Source organism: Phyllobates terribilis, unplaced genomic scaffold, assembly GCF_046119375.1.
Source record: "Phyllobates terribilis strain yellow unplaced genomic scaffold, ASM4611937v1 Scaffold_1__5_contigs__length_1240528914, whole genome shotgun sequence".
NCBI lineage: Eukaryota > Metazoa > Chordata > Amphibia > Anura > Dendrobatidae > Phyllobates > Phyllobates terribilis.
This window is the reverse complement of record NW_027362761.1, coordinates 400474387-400496158: the sequence shown is the minus strand read 5'-3', so window position 1 is coordinate 400496158 and position 21772 is coordinate 400474387. Positions and strand designations below refer to the sequence as shown.

At 46.4% G+C, this 21772-nt stretch overlaps 1 protein-coding gene and 1 long non-coding RNA gene across 3 annotated transcripts in view; one reads left to right on the top strand and one right to left on the bottom strand.

The window, feature by feature from the left end:
• Window positions 1–2149: 2149 nt before the first annotated feature.
• On the bottom strand, window positions 2150–20839 carry LOC141264591 (uncharacterized). Of its 2 annotated transcripts, none has more exons than XR_012320000.1 (3): window positions 20774–20839; window positions 18684–18791; window positions 2150–2500 (listed from the first exon to the last, which is right to left on the bottom strand). It is a non-coding gene; the product is annotated as an uncharacterized lncRNA (long non-coding RNA). The 2 variants fall into 2 exon arrangements; XR_012319998.1 differs by having other exon boundaries at window positions 20622–20777.
• Window positions 20813–21772, top strand: part of SNX2 (sorting nexin 2) — a 47707-nt gene continuing 46747 nt past the window's right edge. The window contains exon 1 of the mRNA XM_073676859.1: window positions 20813–20988. Within this exon, the coding sequence (XP_073532960.1) occupies window positions 20881–20988 (108 nt within the window). The 5' untranslated portion in view covers window positions 20813–20880. The remainder of the gene's footprint in view (window positions 20989–21772) is intronic.

The window sequence follows — 21772 nt, the reverse complement described above, 5'->3', positions numbered from 1 at the left end:
TTACGTGACCGCCGACTCAATGACGTCATCGCAGGTCCTTCACACCAACGCGAGACACCGGGGAGACCGGACGGAGCGAAGAAGGAGACGGCGGGCCATCGGAAGGTAAGTATAATCTTTATTTTTTACCATTCTTATTCTTTTTTTTTAACTATTACTTGGTCACACTATATAAATCCATGCCTGTTGCATGGATTTATATAGTGTGACCAAGTTGTCAAGCACTTTCCAAGTGATGCTAAAATCGCTTGGAAAAGCGCTTGATAACCTGCATGCAAAAACGCTTGACAAACGCTTCTACCTGGCGGGAAAAATGCATGTAAAATCCGCTTTCGTTTTTCCTGCCAGGGAGAAGCAAAAAAAATATGCAGCATTTCTGCATCATGGGCACTTAGCCTAACAACAATTTAAGTACATTCATCCACTTATTCGGCAGATTACAAATGTAACGTAGTTAATTGTTCCATAAAGGTATGTTAATATGTATATCACATACTTTAGGCTGTGTTCACACTGTGCTTGCAGTATTTGTTGATATAGCAATACTACTGGCAACACTCCTGGTGAGTACACAGATTAAGTCTATTTAATCCTAGAAGTCTGAAAGATGGCAAGCGAGTTTTTGTAGCCTCCGCTGGGCCAGTATATACAAGTGCTTCTCACTTAATTATAATATCAAAAAGTTAATTTATTTCAGTTCTTCAATACAAAAAGTGAAACTCATATATTACATAGAGTCATTACAAACAGAGTGATCTATTTCAAGTTTTTATTTCTGTTAATGTTGATGATTATGGCTTACAGTCAATGAAAACACAACAGTCATTATCTCAGTAAATTAGAATAATTAACAAAAAAAACACCTGCAAAGGCTTCCCATAGTCTGTTAAAGTAGGCGCCACAATCATGGGGAAGACTGCTGACTTGACAGATGTCCAGAAGGCAGTCATTGACACACTACACAAGGAGGGTAAGCCACAAAAGGTCATTGCTAAAGAAGCTGGCTGTTCGCAGAGTGCTGTATCCAAGAATATTAATGGAAAGTTGAGTGGAACGAAAAATTATGGTAGAAAAAGGTGCACAAGCAACCGGGATAACCGCAGCCTTGAAAGGATTGTTAAGAAAAGGCCATTCAAAAATTTGGGGAGATTCATAAGGAGTGGACTACTGCTGGAGTCATTGCTTCAAGAGAACCACACACAGACGTATCCAGGACATTGGCTACAAGTGTCTCATTCCTTGTGTCAAGCCACTCATGACCAATAGACAACGCCAGAAGCGTCTTACCTGGGCCAAGAAGAAAAAGACCTGGACTGTTGCTCAGTGGTCCAAGGTGCTGTTTTCAGACGAAAGTAAATTTTGCATTTCATTTGGAAATCAAGGTTCCAGAGTCTGGAGGAAGAGTGGAGAGGCCACAATCCAAGCTGCTTGAGGTCTAGTGTGAAGTTTCCACAATCAGTGGTGGTTTGGGGAGTCATGTCATCTGCTGGTGTAGGTCCACTGTGTTTTATCAAGAACAAAATCAGTGCAGCCATCTACCAGGAAATTTTAGAGCACTTCATGCTTTCCTCTGCCGACAAGCTTTATGGAGATGGAAATTTCATTCTCCAGCAGGACTTGGCACCTGTCCACACTGCCAAAAGTACCAATACCTGGTTTAAAAACAACAGTATCACTGTGCTTGATTGGCCAGCAAACTCGCCTGACCTTAACCCCATAGAGAATCTATGGGATATTGTCAAGAGGAAGATGAGAGACACCAGACCCAACAATGGAGACGAGCTGAAGGCTGCTATCACAGCAACCTGGGCTTCCATAACATCTCAGCAGTGCCACAGGCTGATCGCCTCCATGCCACGCCGCATTGAGCCCCGACCAAGTATTGAGTGCATTTACTGAACATACATTTCAGTAGGCCAACATTTCGGATTTTAAAATCATTTTTCAAGCTGTTGTAATAAAGTATTCTAATTTACTGAGATAATGACTTTTGTGTTTTCATTGGCTGTAAGCCATAATCATCAACATTAACAGAAATAAACACTTGAAATAGATCACTCTGTTTGTAATGACTCTATGTAATATATGAGTTTAACTTTTTGTATTGAAGAACTGAAATAAATTAACTTTTTGATGATGTTCTAATTTAGTGAGAAACAGCTGTACATTGGTAAATCCTTTTTTTTTTATCTGTATAGGAAAGCGCAGAGAACTTTTATAAAGTGGGTCCCTGCAAAATCCAGAGAGTGCAGTTATACCTTTTTTGCAATGGTGATCTATGGGCAATACAACTGTAGGCAACATGTTGTCAGGTTTGTCATAATATATGGTCTTCTTTTTAGTCTAACAGCCTGTTGCTTCCATCTTGTACCTGGTAGAACTCCGTTTTTTCTTGTATGGATCTTTTGTTGATAGGTGTCAAGGATCATCACAGTGTCAGCCATATGGCAGTGAGTAATAATGTCGTGGCCATTGTGGCACCAATACTTCAGAAATGTGCCTACAACACAAACAGATGCATAATATGTACATTTTCACTATTCCTTACAGTTACAATACTACTCTATGACAACAAAGCCTCCGTTTTATATTAGTTATTCATTGCTACATAAATAAATAATGTTAACTTAAAGGATAGGTAATAATTGGTAGATCAGTGGGAATTTGACATCTGGAACCCCCAACAACTGTCAAGACATGGGTTCCTTCCTATGTTTTAATGTAGCAAGTCGTGCATGTGCAATTTTGCACCTTTCAAAGTCTATGAGACAGACGGAAATAGGCAAGTGCTGAACTTTTCTATCTTCTTGAGTGTTAAAGAGAATGGGACTGACGCTTTTAGAATGGCGAAAAAGGTGAGAACATTGCAGCAAAAAATGTATATCCCAACTGTTTGTCTAACTTTTGAAGTAGTTTAAAAAAATTGAAATTTAAAGCAGAAATTGAGGCCTAAAAAAGAGCTGGCTTTTTAAAGTGAATCTGTTACTAGGTTTTTGCTACCTAATCTGAGAGCAGCGTAATGTAGAGACAGAGACACTGATTCCGGTGTTGTGTCACTTACAGGGCTGATTGCTGTAGATTTGATGAAATCACTGTTTTATCAGCAGGAGATTATCATTAGAGGACTAGTAAATCTGCTGCCAGGTAATCAAGCCTATTCTTGAGCTCTGTATAACCCCGCCCCCACCACTGATCGGCAGATTTCTGTGTGAACTGTGCATAGGCAGAAAGCTGCCAATCAGTGGTGTGGGTGGGGTTATACAGAGCTCAAAATTCAGAGAACTGGTAGATTAGCAGTTGATAAAATAGTGATTTTATCAAAATGACAGCAAACAGCCCAGAAAGTGATAGATGCCTGCAATAATGGTCTATGCCCCTACATTATGCTGCTCTCAAATGGGGTAGCAAAGCCTGGTGACAGATTCCCTTTAATTGTAAGATGGGTGTAATGGACCAAAAAGTACTAAAAAGTTTATTCTCCACTCTTCTCACTACCCACTAACCAAAGCAACATCCACATTGCCTCTGGAGGACAAGTCTTCTGACTGGACAGAGCATGAAGGAATAATTGCACACGTTCAGTATTTTACATCAGTATTTGTAAGCCAAAATCAGGAGTGGAACAATCAGAGGAAAAGTATAACAGAAACTCGTCACCACTTCTGTATTTATCACCCACTCCTGGTTTTTGTTTACAAATACTGATGTAAAACACTGACCAAATACTGACCGTGTGAACGTGGCCTCAGCGCAGTAGCATGTGCAGTAGATCATTGAGCTCATCGGTACTGCTCAGGAAAGCTTCCAGTGAAGGGAGATTTTCTGTGAGATAATCAGGTGCTTTGTACAAATGAATTGGTTGTTACAGGCTTATTGGGTCTTCTGTAGTTCCCATCAATATTACTTTCTTTTAGATTAAGCTAAATTGATCTCATGCCAGGATAACTAGACAAGCTATTAGTACAGATTTTAAAAAAGACAATTTGTTCTCACATTGATTAATCAGTTTAAAATTAAATTACAATTAACAAAGGAAACATTGTTCCCCTGTACGATAAAACACACCTACAAAATAAACTTTTTCTTTTATCTAGCTCCACTGCATGTGATATTTTTTGGACTAGATAAAAGATCAGTATATGCTGCGAGCAATTACATCACTTCTTTTCTTTGGCTTTTTAGTGCTTCTTTGCACCTAAATAGAATACAGAAAACTTGTACTACTAGAAATGATCTGGGTGGAAATGTTATAAATTGTAACATACAGCATTTCACTCCTAAGTGCTCCCGCACAAGGTGGATTCTGGCTCTGTGCAGCTTCTGTAATATGGCACCATTAGGAGTTCATTTGGTCTTACCGTACCGGCTCTAACCGTGCTCTAACTTCATATGGAGGTTTTTTTTCCAGAAAACAAAATCATGCACCAATGGATGTTTTGTTGAAAGAATATTATTTCTGTAATAGGGTACCATACAGAATCAAGTTACAGTGGCATACAGTGTACGTATGACTGTGTGCATTGAGCCTCTGTATAACACATATCAGATAAAAAATATTGGCTCATTAATTGAGCGGTACAAAAAGGCTTGGTTCTGTGATGCAAGTTTCTGTAAGAAAATGTGCAAAGAGGAAAGTTACTCAGATGGGTGTCCATCACTGTGGCAGCAACAAAAAGTGCTGATGATGCCTTGGCACTGTTGGGCAGCTGGGCACACACAAATCCAACCAATGAATAAAAGCAAACGGCCCATGGCAACAAGATTTTGCCACCTTCTTCTTTCATATCTGGGTGCCAGCTGGGCACGTTAATGTCTCCCAGTTTGTCAGAGAACGTACACTACTTTAACTACTGAGGAAATGGGATAGGACTTGTCTGCCATGACGACTAAGGTATAGAGGAGGATGCTTTGACTGCTCAAAAGGGTGGACTGCCCTAACTATTGGGAAAATTATTGGGGCTTAGCCTATTGGGGAAATGTGGCACCCCTGCGGGGAATTACCACAGGATCCATAGGTGCAGGGAGAGATGTACACTTGGGCACACACAACACCTTCCACCCCAGGTCTGAGGGGAGGAGTCAGTTTCCAGGGAGACAGCAAAGCGGCAGTTAGTCTTGTGAGGGATGAAGGAGGAGAGAGACACAGAGAGCGGTTGGCTGAGGAGCAGTTAAGTCCTGAACTAGGAAACTGGTCTGTGTTGTGAAAGTGCCCTAGAGAGAGGGACGGAGGCTAGAAGGAGAAAGAAAGAGATAAAACTATTATCCCTTTAGCTCACCCGGACACCGGAGTCCGAGATTGCTATTAATTCAGGAATAGCATAGAAAACCCGAACAGATCAGGAGGATCTACTCCCCCTGAAGAAGAAGAGGAAAGAGTTGCCAAACTTGACCAAGTATAGGACCAGGGGCCCAGAAAGAGAATTGGTAGCCCCAAGGAAAGGTCCTCATTGTCAGTTATGGAGAAGGACCCCTAAGAAAGTGAAGGTGGCAGGTTCAGCTTAAGGCAGGACTGATCCCAAACAACGCACACATTGTTAGAGGAGGCCTCACAAATCTCCAGAGTGAATATCTCTACCTGCACCGAAAACCTGGTTACCCTGTGAACTGTACCTGTTACCGGACATCAGTAAAAGAAAGGTACTGAAACAAAGACTTAATGTGTGTGTGTGCCTACTTTGACATTACTGCCTATAGCGTTCGTACAAGCCGTATGCCGATCACCTCAGCAACCATACACAGCGCTGGTAACCGACTTTACCAGTTACCACAGGAGGCGTCAGGACACAATACTCCCATCATCCTCACCCCCATCCCTTTACTGACGGTCCAGGGCACGGAACCGGGAACCGACCAACCGTGATCCCCACAGAAGTAACCCATCCATCCCGGTATCCGAGTACCCCTACCCCTGTCGACTGACTCAGTTTGGCGTCACGAACAGGATACCGGGCCCAGTAGAACCGGGTACTGTGTGCTTAAATTGGACTTTATTGGAAGTTTGTGTACTGTAAAACGGGCCGTCATTACTGCGTCATAGAGAAATTAAACTGCGTCACAGAGCGGAGAGAGTCGCGGGGGCGCGGCTAAAGGAGCCCGAGGATAGCCCCGCCTTTTCTTTTTTTTAGTCACCAGTTACTGAAGGAGTTAATCGTAGCGACTGGCAATGGTTAACTAGGGGGGCACCGTCATGAGTGAAACAGATGATGTCCGAGACCTTGAGGGAGGGGATGCCCAAGACGCAGCAGCAGCCGGTTCCTCAGCTGGTGAGGGAGCCGCAGCATCTGGAGCGATGGCCCCGATAATGCCAATTGCCTTGCCGTATGTACCGGGGGCCAAATGGTTACCGACGTATGAAGGTAAACCCGGTACCTTAGCAGCTTTCAAACGTAAAATGCGTTCGGTGCTGGACATGCATGCGATGACAGAAAAGCAGCGAGCCTCCGTTGTGCAGGGACAATTAATAGGTGCAGCGGAGCTAGAAGCTGAGACTTGGAGCGATGCTGATGGAGACTCTATAGAAAATGTGTTTGATAAGCTCAAAGCTGTTTTTGAAAAACGCACACAGTCTGAACTAAGGATGCTATTCTACCAATGCCAGCAGAGACCGCAGGATACCATCAGAGACTTTGCCTTACGTTTACAAGCGGCACTCCGATCCATAAAACAGGTAGATCCAGCAAGTGTGCAAGACGAAGATAAATTGCTTGCAGAACAGTTTATGAACGGCTTGAGGTCAGACTTTCACCGTCAGCAGGTGCACATGTGGGTCCTAGATCATCCAGATGTGGATTTTAATACCTTAACCCTAGAACGCATACCTGGGGCCTCGCAGGCCCGCCCTGTTAATTGTTTTCTATTTTCTGCAAGATTACTTTAGTTAGAATTTTGAAACTCTAGGTATTCCTCAGGTATATAGTTGTTTGTCATTTGAGTTTCAGTTATTCCATGTTATTTGCACAAGGGCCTAAAAGGTCCCAGGTATGTGAAAGTGTAGATTTTTATGGCCATGCGTTCTAGGGTTAAAGGACCGTGCAATAACTGTACTACGAGACCCATTACCTGCAAAACCTGCAATCCCATCCTGGCAGGTTAATACCTCTCACATGAACTTAGAGCCTACCCCTAAAGACTCTGTCTGTAAAAGCGGTAGGACAAGCTGTCGTACCCGAATCTGCTGATGACCTACGAAATCAGGTGTTACAATTAACCAAAAACATGGACTACGTGTTAAAACTCTTGCAAGCCAGACCGGAGGCACAACCACCAAGCAATATCCAGTTAGCTGAATCCCCTGAGGATGTTCCGTGGATGAGGACAAAGCTCATGTCGCCCGTGCAGGGGACCAACGCACCATTCCGACGCAGAGCCACCGACCACATGGATTCTTCAGGACAACCTGTTTGCCTTCGTTGCAACAAACCGGGCCACTTTGCAAGAGGATGTCATTTAAACCCGAGATTCCTGGGTCCGCGGGCCAATCCCCAGGAATAAAACGGCAGGGCCCATATGACTGGCATAGTCGGTATGTGGGAGGCCGCCCGTACCTCAACATTACGCTAGAAGGAATCCCCACATCGGCCCTATTGGACACTGGGTCACAAGTCACCACCATCCCACATATCCTTTACAAGCAATTTTGGTCTGATGCTGATCTTAGTCCCCCAGACTCTAGTCTTGTCATTTTAGCGGCTAATGGTCAACCACTGAATCAGGTGGGGCTTAGAGAAGTGACAATAAAGCTGGGGAGGGTGGAGTTGAGAGGCCAAGGGTTATGTGTGGTAGAAGATGACCCCAATAACAAATATCCTTACATGGTGCTTGGTACTAATGTGATTGAAAACTGCCTTGAAGAAGTGATGTTTTTACTCCAACAGATTACAGAGACTGCTGGCATTGGGCGGAGGAGAGTCCTTCAAAGAGAAATCCGTGCCTTAATTCACAAGCAACAGGTAAATCTGTCTGGGGGGGGAGATTGGCAGTGCGCGGGTAACGGACCCGTTTCCCATTGTATTACCACCAAACAGTGAATGATGATATGGTGTCGAGCAGCTATGGGTATCAGAAGAAAGGAATACCAGGCAATTGTAGAACCGGTATATTCAGAGCATAGACCTACACTGCTGACAGCTAGAGGGGTGGTGGATGTACGCAGGGGAAGAGTACCAATCCATGTGTTGAATTGTGGTGAGGAAGAAGTGAAATTACCCCGGTATGCTACTGTAGCAAAGCTGTACACTGTCAGTAATAACAACATACAGACATTAGAGCCCTTGCCCCCCGTCAAGTCAGGCGGAGGACAACAACCCCAAGGAACAGCTGGAGGAGTGGTGTCAGCAGTTGCACATAGGGACTGATGCCACTCCCGACCACCAGAAGCAAGGAGTTTACCGGGTAGTACAAGAGTTTAGCCAAGTATTCAGTAAGCATCCATTAGATTTTGGGAGGATAAAAGGGGTACGCCATCACATACCCACAGGATATCATCCCCCGATTAAAGTGAGACATAGACCCATCCCACCAAACCACTACCAGTGTGCTAAAGAGATGCTGCAGGACATGAAGGAGGCCGGGGTTATAAGAGATAGCTGTAGTCCCTGGGCGGCCCCCTTAGTCTTAGTCAGAAAGAAGGATGGCACTATGAGGATGTGCGTGGATTACAGGGAGGTCAATAAGATCACTCACAAAGATGCTTACCCATTACCCCGGATAGAGGAGTCTCTTGCTGCATTAAAGACTGCTAAGTATTTCTCAACATTAGATTTCACTAGTGGGTATTGGCAGGTCTCTGTTGCAGAAGAAGACCGGGAGAAAACAGCATTCACTACACCAATGGGCCTATGCGAATTCAATAGCATGCCATTTGGGTTATGCAATGCACCGGGGACGTTTCAGAGACTCATGGAGTGCTGCCTGGGACACCGGAATTTTGAGACGGTACTTTTATACCTGGATGACGTCATAGTGTATTCCAAAACCTATGAAGAACATCTGGAACACCTGGTGGAGGTATTTACAGCTTTAACAAAGTATGGAATGAAGCTCAAACCATCTAAATGTTACCTGCTGAAGCCAAAAGTCCAATACCTAGGGCATGTGGTCAGCGCGGATGGCGTAGCACCAGAACCGGAAAAAGTGACAGCTATCCAGGACTGGCAGAGGCCGACCACCGTCAGAGAGGTACATCAGTTCTTAGGTTTGGTTGGGTATTACAGAAGATTTATTAAGGGCTACACGAAGATGGCAGCGCCCCTACAAGATCTTCTAGTAGGCCAAGCTAAGAAGAGAAGGTCTGCAGAGCCGCCGTTGGAATGGGGAAAGAAACAAGAAGACTCCTTCCAACAAATAAAACAGGCCCTGACCGGTGAGGAAATCTTGGCGTACCCAGATTATAACCTGCCATTTGTCCTCTACACAGATGCAAGTAATGTAGGCCTGGGAGCAGTACTGTCCCAAATACAAGAAGGCAAGGAAAGAGTAATTGCCTATGCCAGTAGAAAACTTCGACCTACCGAGAGGAACCTGGAAAATTACAGCTCTTTTAAGTTGGAGTTCCTGGCCTTGGTCTGGGCAGTCACGGAGAGGTTCAAGCATTACTTAGCAGCTTCAAAATGTACTATCTTTACGGACAATAATCCGCTAACACACTTGGATACTGCAAAGCTTGGTGCATTGGAGCAGCGCTGGATGGCCCGGCTATCGAACTACGACTTTACCATCAAGTACCGAACAGGCCGTGGAAATGCAAATGCTGATGCCCTCTCCAGAAACCCTCAAGTACATTTGCAAGGGCTTGAAGAAGAAACAGATGACTTGGAGGAAATAGAACTTCCAGCTTTCCATAAAAGTAGAAAATGGAAAATGACAGAAACCCATATCTACCAGAACCGTCAGGATGTTGCACTAAACCCGCTGCCTCATTATGGATGGAAAGAAACCCAAGACAGCGATCCGGCAGTGAGCCTAGTGAAGAGGCTGGTAACCCAACCGGATTCCAAAATTGAGAAGAATGCTTCCCCAGAGGCCCAATACCTGTGGAAAGAAAGAAGCAGGTTATTTATCTATAAAAACCAATTGTGCAGACGGTATATCAATCCAAGGACACATGAAATGGTATGGCAAGTTGTGGTTCCAAAGAGAGACATCCAAATGGTATTGGAAGCGTACCATAATGGAGCAGGACACTTTGGATGGAGAAAACTGGAAATACTGTTGCGTGAGAGGTTTTATTGGATTGGCATGAGGTCTTCCATAGAAAAATGGTGTAAAAATTGTGGCCCATGCTCATTAAGAAGAGGAGATCGTAACAACTAGAAAGCACCACTCCAGCCTATCATAACTAAACAGCCCTTGGAACTAGTAGCCTTGGATCATGTCAAACTCACACCCAGTAGATCAGGCTATACTTATGCTCTTACCATGGTGGACCACTATTCCAGATTCCTAGTGGTAGCTCCTGTGAAGGATTTGACAGCTCAGACAGCAGCAAGAACCTTTCAAGCTTATTTCTGCAGGCCACATGGATATCCAGAACAGGTATTGACAGATCAGGGTCCTGCCTTTGAAGCGGAAATATTTCAAGAGTTCTGTAGCTTGTATGGATGCAAGAAATTTCGTACCACGCCTTACCATCCCCAAACTAACGGAATGTGCGAAAAAATGAATCACGTGGTAATAGAATTGCTGAAGACTCTACCCTTGGAAGACAGAAACAGATGGCCAGAGAAATTACCAGATCTTATTGACATCTATAACAACATCCCAGTAAGCTCAACTAATTGTACCCCGGCATACTTGATGAGCGCGAGACCAGGAAAATTGCCAGTGGACTTTGAAATGGGCATTTTAGTGCCTGAGAAGACCCCTCAAGTGCAGATTGGGATACTAGAAGAACAGAACAATACAAGAAAATACAGGAGTGTGTTGAGAAAAGTCTAGCAAAATCCAGAGAAAGACAAGAAACCAATTTCAATAAATATGCACAAGGAATCCCGTTAACCCCCGGAGAATTGGTTTTGAAAAGGAAAAAGAGACTTCATAAGCTAGATAATCAATGGGAAGAAGAACCATACACTGTATTACCATCCAATTTTGACAACCAGAAAACCTGTCTAATCAGCAAGGATAACGGAAAAACAACAGCAACAGTGTCCCGAGACCACTTAAAGAAGTGTCCTCAACCCTTACAACAAAAAGAATATATCCCTTGTCCCATACCAGAAGAAGAGACGCCAAGGACAATTAAGACAATCTTAGGAGAGTTACCCGCAGATTGGCCCCAAACAGAAGGGGCATATTTAATTCCCATGTTGACATTCCCACAACCAGTAGAAGGATCAAGAGCTGAAGAACCACCTGCTGCAGCCGAGCTAGGGAATCCTGCAATCGGTGTACCTGCCATTCCCACTAGGGGAGTGGGAAGACACTCCGGCATACCTGTGCTACGTAGACCAACACAAGTAGTGTTCGCTCCACACCAGGCTTACGCACCAGTGGGATACCAGTTTTACAGAGGTCATCACGTATTAATTTTGGACACCCACCACTCAGATACAGGGAGTAAACCATAACAAGTGGGAAATGTAAATAGGTTCAAAAATGTAAATATGTAGTTAAAGTCAGTATATAGAAGGGTGACGAGTAGACCAAAACAGGTTACACCAGGTACAAAGCTGTCTAGGGAGAGCAAAATCTTGGCCAATAGGTGACCCCAGGGCCAAAAGGCCTACAGTGCTTATGACCGGGAGAGGCCCCTGCAGTACCTAGGACCCTTGCGCCGAGGCACACGTAGTAAATGTTTTGTTGTGTATTGTGAATTATTAAGTCTATTTGAATCTTTAAGCCTAAAGAGACTTTACCTGTTTGGACATCTGAAACTTTTTGCAAATTTTTAAAAATGGACCGAAGCCACAGGACTGGTGGTAGCAAAAACACATTCCCTTTAACAGCCTGCAGCAGATCGACTAGCGTTGTATGGACTGGTTATCCATCTTTCCCATTATCCCTGGTTTTTGTAAATTTTATTTTTGAGACTCTGTTCAAATTACAAATATAAATGTTAATGTTATGTTATCTTTGTTAAAAAAAAATGTTTCAGTCCCGGAGGACTGAAGTTAACTAGGGGGGAATGTGGCACCCCTGCGGGGAATTACCACAGGATCCATAGGTGCAGGGAGAGATGTACACTTGGGCACAGACAACACCTTCCACCCCAGGTCTGAGGGGAGGAGTCAGTTTCCAGGGAGACAGCAAAGCGGCAGTTGGTCTGGAGACGGGTGAAGGAGGAGAGAGAAAGAGAGAGCTGTTGGCTGAGGACCAGTTAAGCCCTGAACTAGGAAACAGGTCTGTGTTGTGAAGCGCCCTAGAGAGAGGGACGGAGGCTAGAAGGAGAAAGAAAGAGATAAAACTATTATCCCTTTAGCTCACCCGGACACCGGAGTCCGAGATTGCTATTAAATTCAGGAATAGCATAGAAAACAAGGACAGATCAGGAGGATCTACTCACCCTGAAGAAGAAGGGGAGAGAGTTGCCAAACTTGACCAAGTATAGGACCAGGGGCCCAGAAAGAGAATTGGTAGCCCCAAGGAAAGGTCCTCATTGTCAGTTGTGGAGAAGGACCCCAAAGAAAGTGAAGGTGGCACGTTCAGCTTAAAGCAGGACTGATCCCAAACAACGCACACATTGTTAGAGGAGGCCTCACAAATCTCCAGAGTGAATATCTCTACCTGCACCGAAAACCTGGTTACCCTCCTGAACTGTACCTGTTACCGGACATCAGTAAAAGAGAGGTACTGAAACAAAGGCTTAATGTGTGTGTGTGCCTATTTTGACATTACTGCCTATAGCGTTCGTACAAGCCGTATAGCCGATCACCTCAGCAACCATACACAGCGCTGGTAACCGATTTTACCAGTTACCACAGGAGGCGTCAGGACACAATACTCCCATCATCCTCACCCCCATCCCTTTACTGACGGTCCAGGGCACGGAACTGGGAACCGACCAACCGTGATCCCCACAGAAGTAACCCATCCATCCCGGTATCCGAGTACCCCTACCCCTGTCGACCGACTCAGAAGTGCAAGGTCTGCACTGATGACTGGTCCAGTGGAGATGAAAGTAGGAAACACAATTTAGGCTGGGCATGTAGAGCATATAGTGGGTGCTTTGATTACTGAAATTACAGGGGGAAGGATGAGTTATAGAAGGATGTGTTGACTCGAAGAAAAAGATGGGCATCTGTCACTACTGGGAAAATAACTCATATGGCTTTACCTATCGGAAATGTTAGTGTGACGCTGAGTCACTTTTCACGGCCAACCCTTGAGACGTAATAGTCAAGGAGTCCAAAGTCAAAAGCCAGGAGGGTACGTCAAAGAGGGAAGAGGCAAAGGCGTAGTCAGGTAACATTCCATTGGTCAGAATAAAAGGAGGATAGCGGATCAGAGCAGAAGGGGTTAAACAGACGGATGGTCAGAACAAGGTCCAAGGTGTCAGGATCTAGGCCTGGAATCTATTGTTTCTTTTGCCCTTAGTTAACATGGATCTTTATGTTTCACATAGGCCATCATGCTTCCTGCCAAAGCTATATATAAAATCAGCACCTGTTCTGTTTCCTTGCTTGTGTATTATGTTGTGGACCTTGTTCCTCTGCAGTCTCAAGCCTGGACTTACGATCCCTGTTGGTCCTTTCCTAACAGCGGAGTCCTCTGCTGACCTGCACGTCTGGATCCCTGTCTGGTGACCGAGTGATTGCTAACACCCGACTTCAGAAATCTCCGACTTGACTACACCTGTGGTTATGTAAGAACTCCCGCCAGCTTGTGTTCCTCTGCTCTGCAAGCAAGTCTGTCAGTGCCGGACATCTTGGTGCTCTCATTGCTCAGTGACTTTGCATGCTATATTTCCGAGTGTAAGCTCCGCCGCTATTGTCTGTTGGATTCACTAAAGACTCGTCTGAACTTCTATGCAGTATTGCATTCAAATCATCAATACAATATCGCTTGTTTAACCCTTGTGTCTGCAGTCGCTTTGACCTAGCTACTGGTGTCCAGTTGTATCCACTAGTATCGTGACACAAGGTCAGGCAACAGAAGATCAAAACACAGAACACTTAGGCACAGAGAAACAAACCTCACACAAGCTGAATGTACGTCTGGCAGAGGTCTGGGAGAAACAGCTCAATTGAGTAGCCTGGCAGTCACCTAGGATACTGAACACCTGGAGATAGCCAGCGCCTCCCAGCCTCAGACTGGACAGCCGAGCTGTCAATCAAAGTAATGACAGCTTCAGCACGCCCCTGTACCAGACTGGATAACCAAACTGTCAATCAAAGTACCGACAGCTCCAGCACGCCGCTGTACAAGAATGGACGGCTGAACTGTCAGTAACTGCATCCCAGACACAGTGAGAGGTGGAACCGTGACAGTTAGTGCCAGCTCTAATAGTAAGGAAACTCACATATAATACCAGAGGGGTGGGTGAGTATATGCTGTAAGTATCATTACTGGAAACCCTACTCTAAGAATGGGATGGAATATTAATCACATGTCACGTATAAGGCTAGTACAGGCTCCACATCACCGGTTGCACTAGCCTTGCTGTATTTTTGTCATTAGCAGTAATCGCTCCTCAACCAGCTGATCTTAGAGGGCGCTGCTGTTGGCTTCTAATGTTTGGAGTTTATCTAGGCCGGTTTAATGGTATGTTCAGCATACAGTGTATGTTTTCTAATGGAACACTCATCATCTTGTCCCCTTGATCAGTGCCCTCAGTGCTTTGTGCAGCGCTTGTGATCGGCAGCACAATCAGTGCCATCTAGCATGGCCCTAGTGGCTTGCATTATTCTTTGTCATTGCAATGTTCTGGATATATCAAAAGCAGGCTTGTTACATGGTATTCAACTGCTAGAAAATGCTGGGGTTTATGTTTGTCACCAAAAGGTTTTCTGTATTTTGTGCGTACAATATGGGTTATTGTAAATTACAGTCCATTTATCTCGCTTTTATGACAGTGATTAACATGCAAGACTATTTAACCTCTTACAGACTGATCTATTTTTGATCTTAAAGGATCACAGGGACTTTTTTGTTTCTGCCTCACTGTATTTCCCTAGTAATAACTTATGCATTTTTAAGGTTTTAGCTTTTTGACTTTTTTTTGTGTTTGTGACTTGTAGATTTTAAGAGAGCTTAGGTTACAAATAAGTGGTTGATTTGTAGAGAAAAACATTCTATCATAGTTATTTTTAAGATTTTAGGCTGTTTACCTTTACTAACAATATAATTTACTTATATTCTATTCCTTTTATTTTCAACTGCCTCCTGGTACAGCGATTAGAATGAGCACTTAGAAACCTTAAATATCTTGATGAGCCCAGCGCCCACACTCTGCAGCTTTCTTCTAGCTTTCTATAACAGTACAATTAATTCAGCTTAGACTGAGGTTCCCCTCTCACACACAACAGAATTAGAGAAATCATTAGGCAGCCCTGGCACAAAATCTGACAAAACACAGAGGCAAGGTCACCGGATTACAGAGGCAAGGTCACCGGATTACAGAGGCAAGGTCACCGGATTGCAGAGCAGCCTTAGAATATCTTCCTTTGTCAGCCCTTACTTCTGCTAGACAGAATCACTTATATGAACCATTGTTATATCTTCTCTGTCTTACAAGTCCAAACAGAATAATAAAAGTGCTTATTCAACCTTTTAAAACTGATAACTTAACCTTAGGACCCCCAGCAATCTAATATATCTAATATCGGCATAAGCCGTTAATTCTAAAAAGCTGGATGCCTCCTTTAAAGGTACGTGCACATGGCATCTTCAAGATTTGCATGTTTTAACCCCTTAATGACCGGAGCATTTTCCGTTTTTGCGTTTTCTTTTTGCTCCCGTTGTTCCCTGAGCCAGAACTTTTTTATTTTCGGTCAATATGGAAGTGTGAGGGCTTATTTTTTGCGGGACAAGTTGTACTTTTGAACTACATCACTAGTTTTACCATATCGTATACTGGAAAACAGGAAAACAATTCCAAATGCAGTGAAATTGCAAAAAAAGTGCAATACCACAGTTGTTTGCTTTTTTTTTTTTAACCACCTCCACTGAATGCTAAAACTAACCTGCCATTATTATTCTCCAGGTCATTACGAGTTCGTAGACACCAAACATATATAGGTTCTTTTTTACTTAAGTGGTGAAAAAAAATCCAAAGTTTGCTAAAAAAAAAAAAAAAAAGTCGCAATTTTCCGAGACCCGTAGCGCCTCCATTTTTTGAGATCTGGGGCTGGGTGAGGGCTTATTTTTTGAGGTCCGAGCTGACGCTTTTATTGATACCATTTTGGGGTAGATCTGATGTTTAGATCGCCTGTTATTGCATTTTATTGCAATATTGCGGCAACCAAAATAAAGTAATTCTGGTGTTTAGAATTTTTTTCTCGTTACACAGTTTACCGATCGGATTAATAATTTTTTTATATTGATAGGACGATTCTGAACGCGGCGATACCAAATATGTGTATGTGTTTTTTTTTATTGTTTCATTTTGAATGGGGCGAAAGGGGGGTGATTTAAACTTTTATATATATTTTTTATTTTTAAAAACATTTTCTTTACACTTTTTGCTTGCTTCTATAATCTCCATAGGAGACTTCAAGCAGCACTTGTCTGATCATTTCTGTTACACACAGGCGATGAGCAGATCGCCTCTGTGTAGCAGAAATGCTCACTTGCTATGAGCGCCGACCACTGGGCGGCGCTCATAGCAATCTAGACATGACAACCACAGGGGTCTGCTGCAGACCCCGGGTTTTCATGCCCACCCATCGGCGATCACGTGATGGGGTCACTGATGGGTGGAGTCAGTGAAGCGCTTCCGGGAAGCGCGAGTTAAGTGCCGCTGTCAGAGATTGACAGCGGCATGTAACTGGTTAACAGCCGCGGGTGGATCGCAATTCCACCCGCGGCTGTTGCGGGCACATGTTAGCTGTATAAATCAGCTGACATGTGCCCGGTTGAGTGCGGGCTCAGCGTCGGAGCCCTCGCTGAACCGGGAGTACCGACGTAATGCTTACTAATACGCACCACATCGGTAAGGGGTTAAAACCTGAAGCAGTTAAAAGACGCTCAAGATTAGGTTCATCTGGTGAGGTGCACCCTCTAAGCTTCAGGAGGTCTGGGCCAGGGGTGGGATTCAGTGGGTGCTCCCCAGTTTGGTGGAACCACTTGTTAAAATAACAGGCGGTTCCCCAAAAAGGCATGAAGCGGCGCCCCGATCCGGTTCCCTGATCCACAGTTTTCAACTGAACAGGACGCCTAGCAGAATGCGAGACGAAGAGAGTGCCACGGGCGGGAGTTCCAAAGCATCAGCAAGCTGAGAAGCTAAGTACCGGCCATATTGGCAAACTAGTTCCCTTAGGAGGAAAGAGGACGTGAAACTGCGGGTTGAGAATAGGACTCTCACTAACTGGACTGTGGTAGTGCGTTGGGTGGTGGAGAAGACATAGAAACTGGAGGCATAAATAAGCAAACCTGAAGAGGTAGAGTGCAGTGTCGGCATCCTCACGTGCTTCCGCTCCCTTTCCCCGGCAAGGACGCCGACTTACTCACTGCCCTGGCCGCCCGTCTGCGTCCTCCATTCCCACCCCCCACGGTCTGCGCACGTCTGGCAGACCCCCTGGCAGAGTGCTTAGGGCGCACGCGCACTTCCTGTCTTTTAAAGAGACGGCACTCACTCTCCTAAAGTGTTGTATGCCTTGTCTAATCCAGACCCTGCTTTGTTTAACCTGTATTCTTCTTGCATTCTAGACCTGTCTGCTATCCAGAAGCTGCACAGTCTGAACCAGTACCAGTGGCCGCCCTATCTTCTGTCAGAAACTGCACAGTCTGAACTTGTACCAGTAGCAGTCCTGTCTGCTATCCTGAAGCTGCACAGTCTAAAACCGTACCAGTGACTGTCCTCTCTGCTATCCAGAAGCCACACAGTCTGTACCAGTACCAGTGGCCGTGCAATCTTCTATCCAGAGGCTGCACAGTCCAAACCCATACCAGTGGCCGTTCTGTCCTGCCTGGGCAACACAATCCAAACCAGCATCACTGACCCTTAGGAAAGTTAGTTAATACTTGGCTGCCTGTTGTCCCCCTAGTTTGATCCTGAGACTGCTTTGTTTAACCTGTATCCTGCTTGCATTCCTGACCTGTTATCCAAAACCTGCACAGTGTGAACCTAAACCTGTGGCCGTACTGTCTTCTATCAAAAGCCGCACAGTCTGAACTAGTACTAGTGGCCATCCTGTCTGCTATCCTGAAGTTGCAAAGTCTGAACCCATACGGTGGCCGTGATCTCTGCTGTCAAGAAGCCGCGTGCACAGTCTGTACCAGTACCAGTGGCCGTTCTGTCCTGCCTGGGACACACAATCCAAACCAGTGTCAGCTGCTACTGTACCGGACACGGCCCTTGAGTGGCACCTGGCAGCGACCTGCCGTACATGCCTGACCTCACCATCAGAGGCTCCAGTGAAGACCAGGTAGCTGCTTAGTCACGTCCCTCCAGGGTAAGCCTGGCCGTAGCGCAGTGGGTCCACGATCCACAGCCATTACTTAGAGAGCCTGTGTGTGAAGATTCTCCGTATTGTGAAAGAAACATTTGTGAAGTTATGCACCCGCAATCTATTGTACAAACTTACCACCAAGTTAATGTTGAGTAAAAGACTGTTTTATTTGATTGGTGGGCTCCCATGTTGAACTGTTCAACATCCGGTCCTGGCCATCCAAAGTCACCGGCATAATGCGGCCTGCAAGAGAGTAGCCCCTTTAGACGAAGTCCACACACCCAGCCAGGTCCCCCCAACTTCATGCAACATGCTGGGCCATAAGAGAAGAGTACCTTGCCCACGGCTATCTCCCTGCGCCACTTTACAGTAGGATGAAAATTTTTGACAGCCTAGATGATAGTTCATGATGTAGAGTCCTGGTTTTCAGAACAGGATAAAAAAATTTTTTTCAAAAGGACTAGAATTACATTTTCCACAGGGGGTGCATCCATGACTGGGCGTGCGCGGGAGGGAGGGCAGCCGATGCCAGCAGATATTACAGCTAGATGTGTGTCCAAGGGCGCACATTTAACTGAAATGTATTGTGGCGCAGAGACCCACCATGTCACGCAAGGTGTGTGAAAGACTAAGTGCAACATGAAGGGAAGAGGGAAAGGGAGCCCAGATTCTAGGGAAAGGGGGGAGTGGAGACCTCCTAGGTTGATCTAGTGACACCCTGTCTCCACTAACATCCCTATATTGGTTCTTCACCAATCGCTGCAAACGTACCTCGCCCTGTCTTTCTCTGGCGTTAGGCTCAGGCTAGGAAAGGGAGGGGATGAGCACTAGTCGACCCCCACTGAACACTAAAGACAACAAGGGGGGACAAACAAGGTAAAATCGCTTAGCTTTAGTCGACTTCAGACAAATGCACACACGTCCTCTAGCACCAGAGGGGAAGAAGTATTGCTCCTGCTCAAGCCTTCACAAGGAGTAATGAGTATTGCCAGCACCTCCCTCTGGCACACAACAGGTATTTATACACCCAGGCCAGGGTGTTAATTAGCCAGAGGAAGGTAGCCACTGAATCCTAGAGATACAGCTTCTAAGAAGTTGTCTGTAATGCCAAACGAAGAGATCTCCTGCAACCAACTGCAGGGTGACTGTCTGTCACTTCTGACACACCTGTGACACACGGTATACCTGCACCGCAATACACTCCGCCGACCATTCCGAGGCCGATAGCTGTTGTCGGTGAGCCAATCACAGGTGGGGCATAGCAATGACATCTTTTTTTTGTTAAATGCGTTAGAGAACAGAGGCAAAACGGGATTACAGGATGGGCCCAGGAGCAGAGACATTATGCCGGGAAGGGACCAGGATGAAGGACATAAATTACTGGAAAGGGCCAGGATGGGGGACATAGATTACTGGAAGGGGCCAGGTTGGGGGACATAAATTACTGGAAGAGGCCCAGGATGGGGGACATCAATTACTGGAAGGGGCACAAGATGGGGGACATCAATTACTGGAAGGGGGCCAGGATGGGGACATCAATTACTGGAAGGGGCCAGGTGGGGGACATATATTACTGGAAGGAGCCAATGATGGGGGACATAAATTACTGGAAGGGGCCCAGGATGGGGGGCATAAATTACTGGAAGGGGGCCAGGATGGGGGACATAAGTTACTGGAGGGGGGCTAGGATGGGGGACATAAATTACTGTAAGGGGAACATAAATTACTGGAAGGGGCCAGGATGGAGGACATAAATTATTGGAAGGGGCTAAGTATGGGGGGACATAAATTACTATAAGGGGCCCAGGATGGGGGACATTATACCAGGAAGGTGCCAGGATGGGGGACATTATACCAGGAAGGGGCCCAGGATGGAGAACATGGTGGGGAACTGGAAGGGAACAGAATGGTGACATTACACCAGGATGGGGGACATTATTACTAAAAAGGGCCCAGGATGGGGGACATATCAGGAAGGGGCCTAGATCCAAATTCTGCACTAGGACACACTGGCCTCTAGTTATGCCACTGCTAGTGCATTATATAGAGCTGTAAGCTGATTATGTTGCATACAATAGTATTACTCCGTGGCGGGTGTTTTTTCTTGTGAATTACACGCTCCAGTCCTGTCCTCCCCTCAGACTGCTCCGTAGGGCGGAGAGCTCTGAGCTGCCCACACGTTTGACCAAATCAAATATGGACGATCGTCTCCATCTTCGCCTCACCTGATAGGTTGCAGTCGCTTCCTGCTGCTAATTGCTGATCACGTGGGGAGTCACGGGACTACACGTGACAGCCGGAAAGGAGGAGGTGGAGTTGCAGTGACAGAAAGATGGCAGCAGAGAGGGAGCCGCCTCCGCTGGGAGATGGGAGACACGCCGACTTCGAGGAGCTGGAGGACGGCGAGGACCTGTTCACCAGTACCGTGTCCACCATGGAGGTGAGGGCGCCCTGCTCCTCTGTCCGTCCGGCTTCCGGGATGCCGGCTCCTCTTCTCCCAGGGGGAGGATATGACAGGGGAGGCCGAGATGTCACAGTCATCGGTCACCCAGGGGCAGGTGAGCTCCGCTCCCGTCCCGGGGCCGTATACCAGGGGCTGCTAGGGGAGGCCTCCACCCTGACTTGTGATAGACAGCCATTGTCTGATCTCACACTGATATCTGCAGACAGCTGTGTAAGGTCTGTAAACAGCAGCTGCCAAAAAGCATCTAGAAATCGCAGGCGCCGTGTGAAGGACCTGGCGCGGGGGTAGGCGCGGTGCGAGGGACCTGGCGCGGGGGCAGTTGCGGTGCTAGGGACCTGGCGCGGGGGGCAGGCGTGGTGCGAGGGACCTGGCGCGGGGGGGGCAGGCGCGGTGCTAGGGACCTGGCGCGGGGGGGGCAGGCGCGGTGCGAGGGACCTGGCGTGGGGGGGGGGCAGGCGCGGTGCGAGGGACCTGGCGTGGGGGGGGGGCAGGCGCGGTGCGAGGGACCTGGCGTGGGGGGGGGGGGCAGGCGCGGTGCGAGGGACCTGGCGCGGGGGGGGGCAGGCGCGGTGCGAGGGACCTGGCGTGGGGGGGGGCAGGCGCGGTGCGAGGGACCTGGTGCGGGGGGCAGGCGCGGTGTGAGGGACCTGGCGTGGGGGGGCAGGCGCGGTGCGAGGGACCGGCGCCGTACAGGAGACCTGGGACTGATGGAGGATGGAGATAGTCTGCCCCGCAAAAGTCAGTGTAGAAGTGTCATATA